This window comes from Gekko japonicus, unplaced genomic scaffold, assembly GCF_001447785.1.
Source record: "Gekko japonicus isolate JY-2015 unplaced genomic scaffold, Gekko_japonicus_V1.1 scaffold2354, whole genome shotgun sequence".
NCBI classification, from domain to species: Eukaryota; Metazoa; Chordata; class Lepidosauria; order Squamata; family Gekkonidae; genus Gekko; species Gekko japonicus.
Window position 1 is genome coordinate 75391 of NW_015165314.1, and position 11891 is coordinate 87281.

Consider the following 11891-nt stretch of genomic DNA (forward strand, 5'->3'; position numbering starts at 1 on the left):
AACATGCCAGAGTCAATACGGCTTCCCAAAATGAACAAACGGGCATTAAATTTGCAGCCTCGCCGATTAAGATTAACCAATCAGCTGAAACTGTCAAGTAAATCGCTTTATCGTTAGCAGCAGCGTGGGGATGATATCAGTTTCGCCTTCGCGCACGGAGGCTACGTCTCAGTCCTCCATATGACGGCGACAAAGGGAACTTTGACTCGAAGGCTCCTGCCCCTGTAAAAGAGGCCACTCTAAGGTGCTCGACTGGAGCCATCTAGCCGATCTACTACAGCCCGACAGGCCGGCCCTCTGAAAGTAGCACCCCTGAAAGTAGCACCTCTGAAAGTAGCACCCCGGGTTCCACAAAACCCGTGCCCAAGAATCTCCCCCCAGTGGCTTTCTAAGGCTGTGCTTCTACAGTTTGGAGCAAAGATTTAGGCTCCCGTGTGGACCTGGGACCACGGCTGTTTCCCTGTCATCTCGAGAGAGCAAAGAAGCAGTGCTGGTGGCGGGGGGGGGGGAAATTCCCCCTTCTCCTTTCCTGGCCGAGACTGACCGTCTTTGTCCGCTCCCCCGTAGCCAACTGAAGGAAGCCGAGAGCCGCAACTTGGAACTGGAAGTTCAGATCAAACGTCTGGAGGAGCAGATCGAAGGGATGAAACGAGTGGGCGAGGAAGGCAAGTGTCCTCCCGGGGGCCCCCCCGCACCCATCCGCCTCCCTCCCTCTCGGCGTGTGCTTTTCTTCTCGGCCCCCCTCCCCTCCCTTTGTGGCGTTCCTCCCCTTCCTCCCCAGTTTGGAAGAGAGTTTTGTAAAGAGTTAAAGAGTGTTGGGCCCACCTTTTGGGTTCGAGATGGCAGGTGGCTCAGTGGAGCGATGAAAACCAGACGAGAAGCAGAGGTGGTTGGCCATTGTCTTCCCCTGCAGAGCCTTCCTTGGTGGTCTCCCCTCCAAGTACTGACCCTGCTTAGCTCCCAACTTATGGCCACCCCAGCAAGGAGCTTTCGAGGCAAGGGAGAGGCAGAGGTGGTTGGCCATTGCCTTCCTCTGCAGAGCCTTCCTTGGTGGTCTCCCGTCCAAGTCCTGATTCAGCTGAGCTCCCAACTTCTGGCCACCCCAGCAAGGGGCTTTCCAGGCAAGGGAGAAGCAGAGGTGGTTGGCCGTCGCCTTCCTCTGCAGAGCCTTCCTTGGTGGTCTCCCCTCCAAGTACCGACCCTGCCCAGCTTCCCAGATCTGACAAAGTCGGGCTATGCCATGCCGCCTTCCCTCCCCCCCTCATAAGTTGCCAATATGAAAATAAAACACCGTGTTCTATTTATATGACATTTAGCCAGTCTAGATGAGCCGTGATCTCACGTGGGAAACGTGGCAGGCGTCGGAGAGAGGGGAGCTCTCCCTTCCAGAGTCGCATCGCATGCGGCGGTCGCAGCATGACGCAGAGCGGTGCTTTCTTGGCTTCCTGCAACTGCGGGGGTGACGTGTGCCGCTGATCCCTGCATGCTTTGGAGACGTGTGTCTTGTCCCTCCCCCCGCCCCTCCCTCAAAGGAAAACTGGTCCTACATGTCTCTTTTCCTTGCAGCTGCTCTGGGGTGGAACCCTCGCCCCCACCCATTCTTGTGCTGCCTGGAGCGCCCCGCTGACGTAAGCCTGAGTCTGCGGGGGCGGGGGGGACACACACACAGGGTAGGGGTAGGGCTCCCCTAAGAGACAAGGAGGAAGGCAGGCTGGGTGACTCCCCTGACTTAAGGCAACCCCATTGGGCTTTCAAGGCAAGAGATGTTCAAAGGTGGCTGGCCGTTGCCTGCCTCTGCGTAGCGACCCTGGGCCTCCTTGGTGGGTCTCCCGTCTAAGTACTGACCGGGGCTGGCCTTGTTTAGCTTCTGAAATCTGATGAAAACAGGCTCGCCTGGGCCATCCAGGTCAGGGCAGACAGAGGTGGTTTGCCGTTGCCTGCCTTCCTCTGTGTAGCAACCCTGGGCTTTCTTGGTGGGTCTCTCATCTAAGTACTGACCGGGGCTGGCCCTGTTTAGCTTCTCAGATCTGATGAAAACAGGCTCGCCTGGGCCATCCAGGTCAGGGCAGACAGAGGTGGTTTGCTGTTGCCTTCCTCTGCATAGCAACCCTGGGCTTCCTTGGTGGGTCTCCCATCTAAATACTGACCGGGGCCGGCCTTGTTTAGCATCTGAAATCTGATGAAAACAGGCTCACCTGGGCCATCCAGGTCAGGGCTGACAGAGGTGGTTTGCCATTGCCTTCCTCTACCTAGCAACCCTGGGCTTCCTTGGTGGGTCTCCCGTCTAAGTACTGACTGGGGCCAGCCTTGTTTAGCTTCTGAAATCTGATGAAAACAGGCTCGCCTGGGCCATCCAGGTCAGGGCTGACAGAGGTGGTTTGCCGTTGCCTGCCTTCCTCTGCGTAGCAACCCTGGGCTTCCTTGGTGGGTCTCCCATCTAAGTACTGACCGGGGCTGGCCCTGTTTAGCTTCTGAGATCTGATGAAAACAGGCTCGCCTGGGCCATCCAGGTCAGGGCAGACAGAGGTGGTTTGCTGTTGCCTTCCTCTGCATAGCAACCCTGGGCTTCCTTGGTGGGTCTCCCATCTAAATACTGACCGGGGCCGGCCTTGTTTAGCATCTGAAATCTGATGAAAACAGGCTCACCTGGGCCATCCAGGTCAGGGCTGACAGAGGTGGTTTGCCATTGCCTTCCTCTACCTAGCAACCCTGGGCTTCCTTGGTGGGTCTCCCGTCTAAGTACTGACTGGGGCCAGCCTTGTTTAGCTTCTGAAATCTGATGAAAACAGGCTCGCCTGGGCCATCCAGGTCAGGGCTGACAGAGGTGGTTTGCCATTGCCTGCCTTCCTCTGCGTAGCAACCCTGGGCTTCCTTGGTGGGTCTCCCATCTAAGTACTGGCTGGGGCTGGCCCTGTTTAGCTTCTGAAATCTGATGAAAACAGGCTCACCTGGGCCATCCAGGTCAGGGCTGACAGAGGTGGTTTGCCGTTGCCTGCCTTCCTCTGCGTAGCAACCCTGGGCTTCCTTGGTGGGTCTCCCGTCTAAATACTGACTGGGGCCGGCCTTGTTTAGCTTCTGAAATCTGATGAGACCGGGCTCGCCTGGGCCATCCAGGTCAGGGCTGACAGAGGTGGTTTGCCGTTGCCTGCCTTCCTCTGCGTAGCAACCCTGGGCTTCCTTGGTGGGTCTCCCGTCTAAATACTGACTGGGGTCGGCCTTGTTTAGCTTCTGAAATCTGATGAGACCGGGCTCGCCTGGGCCATCCAGGGCAGGGCAAGGGCAAACTGAGGAGGGTTCACCACTGCCTGCCTCTGCGTAGGAACCCTGGACTTCCTTGGTGGTCTCCCATCCAGGTACCAACCACGGCCGACCCTGCTTGGCTTCTAAGATCTGACAGGATCGGGCCTTCCTCACTTAGAATGGGCTTTTCTCCTGGCAGAAAACGTCCGTCATACAAGGCTCTGGGAATTCTGTACCAACTCCCCCCCCTGGCAATTATGCAATTTAAATAAATCAGGCAGACTGCATAACATTTTAACGTCTCCAAGTAACTTTGCTTTTAAAATTCCCATTTCCCGATTACTTCACATTCCTGTAGTTAAGACTGGGGGTCCCTAACTTTTGTGAGCTTGGGGCACCTTTGGAATTCTGACACAGGGCGGTGGGCCCAACCACAAAATGGCCACCACAGGAGGCGGAGCCACACACACACACAGGAAGCTCATGAGCAGGGGACAAGAGGACTAATCTTTAAAAAATACACTGGGAAAGAGGAGTGAGAGTATAAAACCAATAATGGGGCAGTTGATGCCAGAACAATCTTATGTAACTAATTCTCAACAGTCCCCTCTGCGTGCGGATACTTATTTCCACAGAGGGCATACTCTGCCCCTAACAGGGCTTTCTATAGACTCAGGGGACGCCATAGTCTGCAGAAAAATCCAAAAGGGAAAAAAAAATCAAACGGGTTTAATTTCCCCCAATACCTTTTGAAATGGCTGCCACAGGGAGCTACTCCAGGCCCCACTGGGGGGGGGAGGGGGGGAGAGGAAGCAAAAGCAGAACTGGAGCTGGGATTGGGGAGGCCTCCTCCTTCAGTATAAATGGCTAGACAACAGGGAGACGTTTTAAAAGACGTTTGAGCTTCTCACCCCCACCTCTTTTGCTGCAAGCTCCACTGTACTCATCAAACTTTCTGGGCGGGGGGGGGCCCTGTCCTAACTGGTGTTATTTTAATTTGCACAGCCAATCAGCTCTCCAGTGGCCAGTCGGAAGCCCTGCTGGGCAGGAGCCCCGCCTGGCCTTACTCACTTTCCTTGGTGGGCACCAGGAAAGGTGTCGGTGGGTGCGATGGCGCCCACGGGCACCGCCTTGGGGACCCTTGCCTTACAAACCAAAGTGACAGGTGGGAACAGAAGACTGGGAAGGAAGGAGAGCGGAATGGTCTCTTTAGCAGAGGGGACTAGAATCTTGTCCCGTAAAAGCGGAGGGTTGGATATAAAATCCCCGCGCCAGTTGGCAGGAAAGAGCATTCCCGGTGGGCCCCCGGGGCACACGCATTTGTCTTGTGCTTCTCCCCACCCCCCGCCTAGCACTCTCGTCTTGCTGACCTCTGCTTTGTCTTTCCAGCAAGGCGGCTCCATGGCATCTCGGCTCTGTGAATACCCGCTTGTGGTACCTCTGTACCGGCACTTGCTCCTCTTTTCGAGGGTATGTCAGCTGTGTGCACCCCCTCTTTTCTCTGGTCCCGCCCACTCGGAGTCAGCGCTTGCTTTGGCTGGGACTCATGCCGCCCCTTTTCAGTCCTTTCCTTCCCCCGTCAGCAGCTCTAGGACAACAGGCTCACCCCATTCAGAGACCGGGGGGGGGCGACGCTAGCTGTCCCCAGCAGGGTGCAATCGCCAGGAGGCAAACCAAAACAGCAAATCAGGCAGAGATGCAGCAGGCAAACTCCTTGGGTTGCACATATGTGCATAATGAGGCTCGGAGGACCCTTTTTTATATATATACATATATGGCACAGATTTGGCGAGTGACTGCGCTGAACTGGCCACGGTTCCGACTTAGTAACGAGGCAGCTAGCTGTCCCCAGCAGGGTCCAATCGCCAGGAAGCAAACCAGAACAGCAAATCAGGCAGAGATGCAGCAGGCAACCTCCTCGGGTTGCCAGCCAGGGTTCCAACTTAGTAATGAGGCAGCTATGGGTATCTCGGTGGTAGAAATCGCCTTCGAGTCACAACTGACTTTGGGTGACCTCGTACGGTTTTCAAGACAAGAGACGAACAGAGGTGGTTGGCCATTGCCTGCCTCTGCGTAGCGACCCTGGACTTCCTTGGTGGGTCTCCCATCCAAATACTAACCAGGGCCGACCCTGCTTAGGTTCTGAGGTCGGATGAGATTGGCTAGTTTGGGCCATTCAGGTCAGGGCAGAGACAAACAAGAGGTGGTTTTTTGCCCTTGCCTGCCTCTGCGTAGCAACCCCAGACTTCCTTGGTGGTCTCCCATCCAAGTACCAATCAGGGCCAACCCTGCTTAGCTTCTGAGATCTGACGAGATCGGGCCAGTCTGGCGACGAACAGAGGCAGTTGGCCCTTGCCTGCCTCTGCGTAGCAACCCTGGGCTTTCCTTGGTGGTTCCCCATCCAAGTACCAACCAGGGCCGACCCTGCTTAGCTTCCGAGATCTGACAAGACCAGGCCAGCCAGGTCTGTAGGTCTCTCGCCCCTGCTAAAAGCCTCCTGTTGACCCAGGTACCCACTATGCCGCTGTCTCCTCTTAGTCACCCTCCACTGGGTGTAGGTGATTCGGCCCTGTCAATGCGGCCAAAAATCCTTGATCCGCACTCTCAAAGGAAACGAATGTGGGGGGGGGGACCCTTGAGCTTTGTCCCCGAGTGGACATTTCCCCCCATTCATCAGACACAGTTCCACACGCCATCTTCAGGGTCCCCGGCACATCATGCCACTGAAAAATAAAACAGAGCTGGCACCGTTCTTTTCAGCTGGAGGGGACTGAAACCGGGACCATTCTGTGTGCGAAACCTCGGCCCGCTGTGCTCTGCACGCCCCCTCCCCCCGGTGCTTCTTGCCTGGTGGCAGTTTGGGACTGGAGCCCTCTTCCGCTGACGCCTCCTCCCCCCGCCTTCTATCTGCCCTGACCGGTTCCTGTCTCTGCTTCGCAGGTACATAGGCCCTGCATCGTCAAGGTGGGATACCTACTCCTGTGCACCGGCGGGTTCGTACTGGAGGCCTCCGCTCGCAGCCTGGTGGAAGTGGTTTGAGAGGGCGCCGGCGAGAACACGGGGGGGGGGTCTGCCGCTTCTGATGAGGCCCCGCTGGCCACCGACAGCCCTGTGAGATCAGAGACGGGACGCCGAGATCTCAGCGCCGTGGTGTCAGGGGGCCTTGCCTGGGACCCGGCTTGCCTACCTGTCGGTCGGCCCGCTCCTCAGCCGACTTCCCTTGCTTTGTACGAGACTGATGACCACAGCCTGATAGCGGCATCCACCGGTTTTTGTTTGTCGTTTGCAAAACGGACCCAGCGAGATAATCCCACGGGGACGGACACCCCCCCCCCCCCCCCCAACGACCCCCCCCCCACTCCTCTTTTGCCCTTTGGGCTGTACCCTGCCTAACCCTACAAGGCAAAAGCCTCCCCCATCTTCCGTTGCTCACTCTTCAACCCCCCCTAGGTGGCTTAGTCCCTGTAAGCCTTGGCCGGAACCCAGGAGTCCTGGCTGCTAAATCTCTCCCTGAGAGCTTACCATGTTCGCTCTCTGCTCTTAACTCTTCTCAGTTCGTGTAGGAAAAGAACCCAGAGGGTTCCGCTTCCCAACCCCGTCCTTAAAACCTGGAAGAAGATGCTTCCAGTGCTCTAAGCGTGGGCTGACTGTCCAAGTGGCCCCTGGCTAGTGCAGGCTGACTTCCTTCATCAAGCCTTCTTTGGCGCGCGTGTCCTTTTTGGTAGAGGCCCGTTTCTGGTACTGCAAAGCCCCAGTTCAGCACAGGGAGCTGGTAGGAACAATGGACCTCCGTAGAAAGAAATGATACCACCCCCCATGACTGTCGCCCCGCCTCTCCCTTGGGTCTGGTGTAATAAAACACACCCGTAGAGTAGCCAGAGGCCTGTATCCCCCAGGCCACGTGCCTTCCCCCACAAAATGCAGCTACCACCCAGGGAGTTTCCGGGTCAGAAAGCCCACAAGGGAGTGTGTGTGTGGGGGGGAGGTTATAACTCCCACGGGGCTCCTGTAGATGGAGGCTGCTATGACCAAGGGTGTGTCCGTGGGTGGGAAGCGAGCCCGGGCCTCCGTCTGCTTCCGCTCAGCGGCCTGGCTGTGTCCCGCGGCCCCTTCTTGTGGCCGTGGCACTGCCGTGGTCGACTTTCCCCCCTGCGCTTTCACAGTCGGTAGCGGCACCACCTCTTTCTCGCTCCACGCCGCGTCGCACACGAGGTTCTTTTGTAATTTATTTGGAACTGTGGCGGTTAGTTTTCAGAGTATCCTCTTGACCGCCCCTGTCCCCCCCCCCGAGCACGAGGTGGCCTTCGCTCCCCCCCCCCAAAAAAAAACTCTGGACAAAAAAAAGGATGCAGCCAAGGGGGTTTTCTTCCCCCCAAAAAAGGGGAGTGCACAGAACAGAGACTTTGCTCGAGGGGGGGAGATAATAGCGCTAGTTTTGAGTTTTTGCACTCTTGCTCTCTTGGCCTCCCCCACGCTGTATTTATTATACCTTTCCCTTCCCGTGTCGTGGATTGGCTGCATGAGAAAAACACTGTACATTTTGTGACGATGTGAGTTTGGGATGCATTCTTGTGAGACGAAATAAAAGAGAAGTCTGTACCTGCGGTTCTGGAAGGAGGGGCGCAAGGCGTTGCAAGCCACCGAAAGTTTAGTCGTCTCACGATTCGAGTCTCGCCGAACCCTACAGGCACCCTTCCCCACCCCGCCCACCCCGTTCCACTCACATAACAGTTAGCCGGGGAGGCCGCAGTGTGAAAACTGTCTCTTTAGTATAAATAAGGAGTTCACGATTCTATAATTTAAACACTTCCTGGAGACACAACAAGTAACAAACGTTTAGAGCAGGTAGTAAAGTGACGAAGGCACGGGGGGGGGGCGTTGGTAGGTTCTGGGCGTGATCTTCTGCGGACCGGGAGTGGGGGGCGCGGAGGCTGGCGTGCATCAAGAGGGCGGGGAGGGGAGGAGAAACGGCAGAGAGCAGAAGTAACATTGTCCTCCAGAGTCCTCGAGTCCCATCGCGGAATTGATTCCCAGCAGGTCGGAAGCAGAGCCGTTTTCCCTCTCGGTGCTCCCCTCCCCCCCCCCCCCAGACTGGGACGAGACAGGTGCGAGTCGTGCCGAGAGGTACGGGACCCGGTATGGCTTTACCCCCCCCCCGTTGCTCTTACCAGACTGGGACGAGACAGGTGCGAGTCGTGCCGAGAGGTACGGGACCCGGTATGGCTTTTTTTCCTGGGGGAGGGGAGCCAGTCCGGTGGCACGACGTCCACGTCTACGAGAAGTCCCCGGTGTGCCCTGCGAGGAAAGCGTCTCTCTGGCCGGCTGGACTCAGTTTTGAAAAACCAGAATGATACGACAGAGAAGCATCCGCGCCGGTTGGGAGTCTTGTCTTTTGTGGGCTTTGCTGCGGGGCCAGGGCGCCCCGTGATGAAGAGGGGTGGTTCGGGACTTGACTCGGAGCCGGGAATCGCCTCCAAGCCCAATTGTGGAACGCATCCCGATGGCAGGGCTCAGCCCCGAACGTGCAAAGCGATAACCAATGAGTGGGCGACTCTGGAGATGCAATGGAGGGCGCGCCTTCTCTAACCCCAGGGAACCATGGCCAGACTCATCCCTGATTATGAGAATGGGCTTCCAAGTCTGGAGGGCTGTGGACAGTCACCCTTGGGCAAAACCCGCCTTGGCCCGAGGTCATGCCTCAACCACGTGCCGCACACAATACAACACAACTGCTGTTTAAATCACACGGCGCCTGCCGGGCCTCAACACTTCCTGTCAGCTGACCATTCCAGGAACATACCCCGCCCCCAGCAAAGGGATCCTCCGTTCCCTTTGGACAAGGGTGCCAACCTACGGGCGAGACGCTGAACGTCCCACGGGGAAGCACGAGCGAGTGGATTGGACGACGGGGCCGGGATTCTTCCCCATCATGCACCTGGGGCCGCTCCTTTTCACAGCACGCGTGACGATGGATCGCGGGGACCCGCTCTGTGAACCGCGACACTCCCTCGCCCAGCACAAGGGGCCTTCCCCCGCGCCTTGCGTCAGGGCACGGCGGCTCGCGCTGGAAGAAAGTGCCGTCGCCCACAGGTCTGCCCGCTCCGACCCCTTTGCCCTCCTCCCGTAAGGATATGCCAAGCAGAAAGTAGCCTGGCGCTCCTCTTGAAAACCCTGCAAGTGGGTCTTCAGCCCAAATGAATGGGGAATTTTTGCCCGTCAAGCTTGTGCCGCTGGCTTCGTGACGCCAGGCGCAAGCCCTGCGCAAACCAGCGATAGGCGGTGGCCCAAAGCCTCTCGCTATCCCCAGGGCCTCTAGACGAAGGCTTTGGTGGGGGCGGGGGCAGAGAGGCTCTGAGACACTATGCTCCTATGAGGTAACACAAGGGTTCGATACCAGCTGCCTCGCCAACTCCACACCACACACCGATACAGCTGTCGTGAAAACCAGAGCCCTCCGAATCTCACCGGTATATGTGCGTTTAATCCAAGTATGCCAGTAAATGCAATATATAGCGGCAAAACTACACGCTGTTATGTCCAGTGCTTGTTAATGTTCATCATTAACGTGATTCTTAACATGCTATACGACTGGCCTGGAAAGAGTAAAAATCTCCGGGAGAGTGCAAAGGGCTATACGTTGGATTAAATATGCACACATTTACGAGATCTGGACAGCGCCGATCGCTCTCCAGGGCAGCTGTCTCTTTTCACAGTACTGTGCTTCGGAAGCGAGAAAGGAAAGTGAACCTCCGAAGGGCTCATCTCCCAACCGGAGTCTTGTCAGAATCTGTCCCCCGACAGCAAACACAGTCCTGAAGAACCCTCCTCGGATACAGATAAACCAAACCTGCTGGCCGCTGCAAGTCACCAGGGCGCTGAAAGTTACCTGGTGCGTTGCAGAGACCGGAGGGCGTTCTAGCGACGGAACCTGGAGCAGTTAAGAACATAAGAGATGCCAATGTTGGATCAGGCCAAAGGCCCATCCAGTCCAACACTCTGTGTCACACAGTGGCCAGAAATACCAGGTGTCATCAGGAGGTCCACCAGTGGGGCCAGGACATTAGAAGCCCTCCCACTGTTGACCCCCCCCCCCAAGCACGAAGATGACAGAGCATCACTTGCCCCAGAGCCCCTATCTAAACCTTATGGCTAATAGCCACTGATGGACCTCTGCTCCATATGCTTATCTAATTCCCTTTTGAAGCCGTCCATGCTTGTAGCCGCCACCACTTCCTGTGGCAGTGAATCCCAAGTGTTAATCACTCTTTGGGTGAAGAAGGACTTCCTCTTATCCGTTCTAACCCGACTGAATGGCTGCCATCTGGGTTCTGCTGTGCTCCATCGTATCTGCAACCACTGACCACATCCGTGGTCGACAGAGGTAGGCAATTCAAGCTATCATCTATGAGAAGAGCTAGCCAACCACGTGGATAGCTCTACTTCCACATCCTCTGACGATGTTTAACTTGAAATGCGTGATACCCCTCTCTAGTGTCCGAATACCACCTTGTTTCTAATAAGCAGAGAAAGATAGAGTAGGGGGCTAGGATGCCGCCCCAGGAGTTTGACTGATGAAACACTAACCAGACCACCTCTTCCAGACCGAGGGCTTGAAATGTTGATTTCTGGGCGGCGGACGTGGCAAATCGATTTTGTCACTCCGGCTTAGGGCTTTCCAGCCTGGTCTCCGTGTCTTGCAATCAGCTACTGGCAACAAATCTGTAGGTACTGATGGGGAAACCTGGGTTGCTTAGGTTGGAGCACACCTAGCTGGCTCATCTACGAGATTCAATAGGGCAGAGGAAAAAAGACAGACTCGAGGGAGGGAGGGAGGGAGGGGAGAAGGGCTGGTAAAGCGAAGAACGAGTTGCCCGCGAGCTGCCTTCCAGTTCAAGGACCAGCCAGTTCAAAGGAAGTCCCGTTTAGCGTCTTGAGTGGGGAGAGGATGTTGAGGAAAGAGCAGGTGGACATACAGACATCTACGCCCCCCGGCCCCAGGACTGAGAAACGACACTCGCAAGTCGGAGGATGAGCACTCCCAGGCAGTGGTTTGCTGGACCGTGAACAGCTCTCTGGAGGAGGGGGAGATCGGTGAGTCGCTCCTGGAGGATCCACGGGGCCGCTTCCCGTGGCTGAAGACTGCAGAGGCTGCAGGCTAGATGGGGGTGTCTCCGTTCCCTCGTGTCGAGAAATGGACATGTTGTGCAAAATACAAAAAAAAACAAAACTCAAAGCTGATTTAAAAAAAAACAAACACAAAAAACAAAACCGGGGTGGGGAGGGTAGAGAGAGATTTCACCCTGTGCAATCGAAGGGACTCCGCTTGCTTTCTTCAACGAGGCAGATGAAGGTCACGAGAAAACTCTTGTCGAGTCCCAGGGAGGCGCGACTGAAAGGCAGTTAAAGGAATCCCTGTTGTGGGGGGTGGGGGCGCCAGTTCAGTTCACCCTTGTGCAAATCCGCCCCCCCCCCAGCGGCCTGTGCGAGGATCTTTGCCTTAAATATTGGTTCATTAATTAATACTTTTAAACTAGCGGAGGAGTGCAACGGGTTCCTGTGCTACATAGGTCTTCAATATATTAAACTCTGTTAGCGTCTCTCTTTCCGTACAGTTAGTGTCGTCGGCGGAGGAGGGGGGGAAACAACCTGTA

At 56.2% G+C, this 11891-nt stretch overlaps 1 protein-coding gene across 1 annotated transcript in view; it reads left to right on the forward strand.

The window, feature by feature from the left end:
- Positions 1 to 6579, forward strand: part of DMPK (dystrophia myotonica protein kinase) — a 65924-nt gene extending 59345 nt beyond the window's left edge. The window contains exons 12-15 of the mRNA XM_015410492.1: positions 568 to 665; positions 1567 to 1628; positions 4634 to 4710; positions 6181 to 6579. Coding sequence (XP_015265978.1) covers positions 568 to 665; positions 1567 to 1628; positions 4634 to 4710; positions 6181 to 6355 — 412 coding nt within the window. The 3' untranslated portion in view covers positions 6356 to 6579. The remainder of the gene's footprint in view (positions 1 to 567; positions 666 to 1566; positions 1629 to 4633; positions 4711 to 6180) is intronic.
- Positions 6580 to 11891: the final 5312 nt, after the last annotated feature.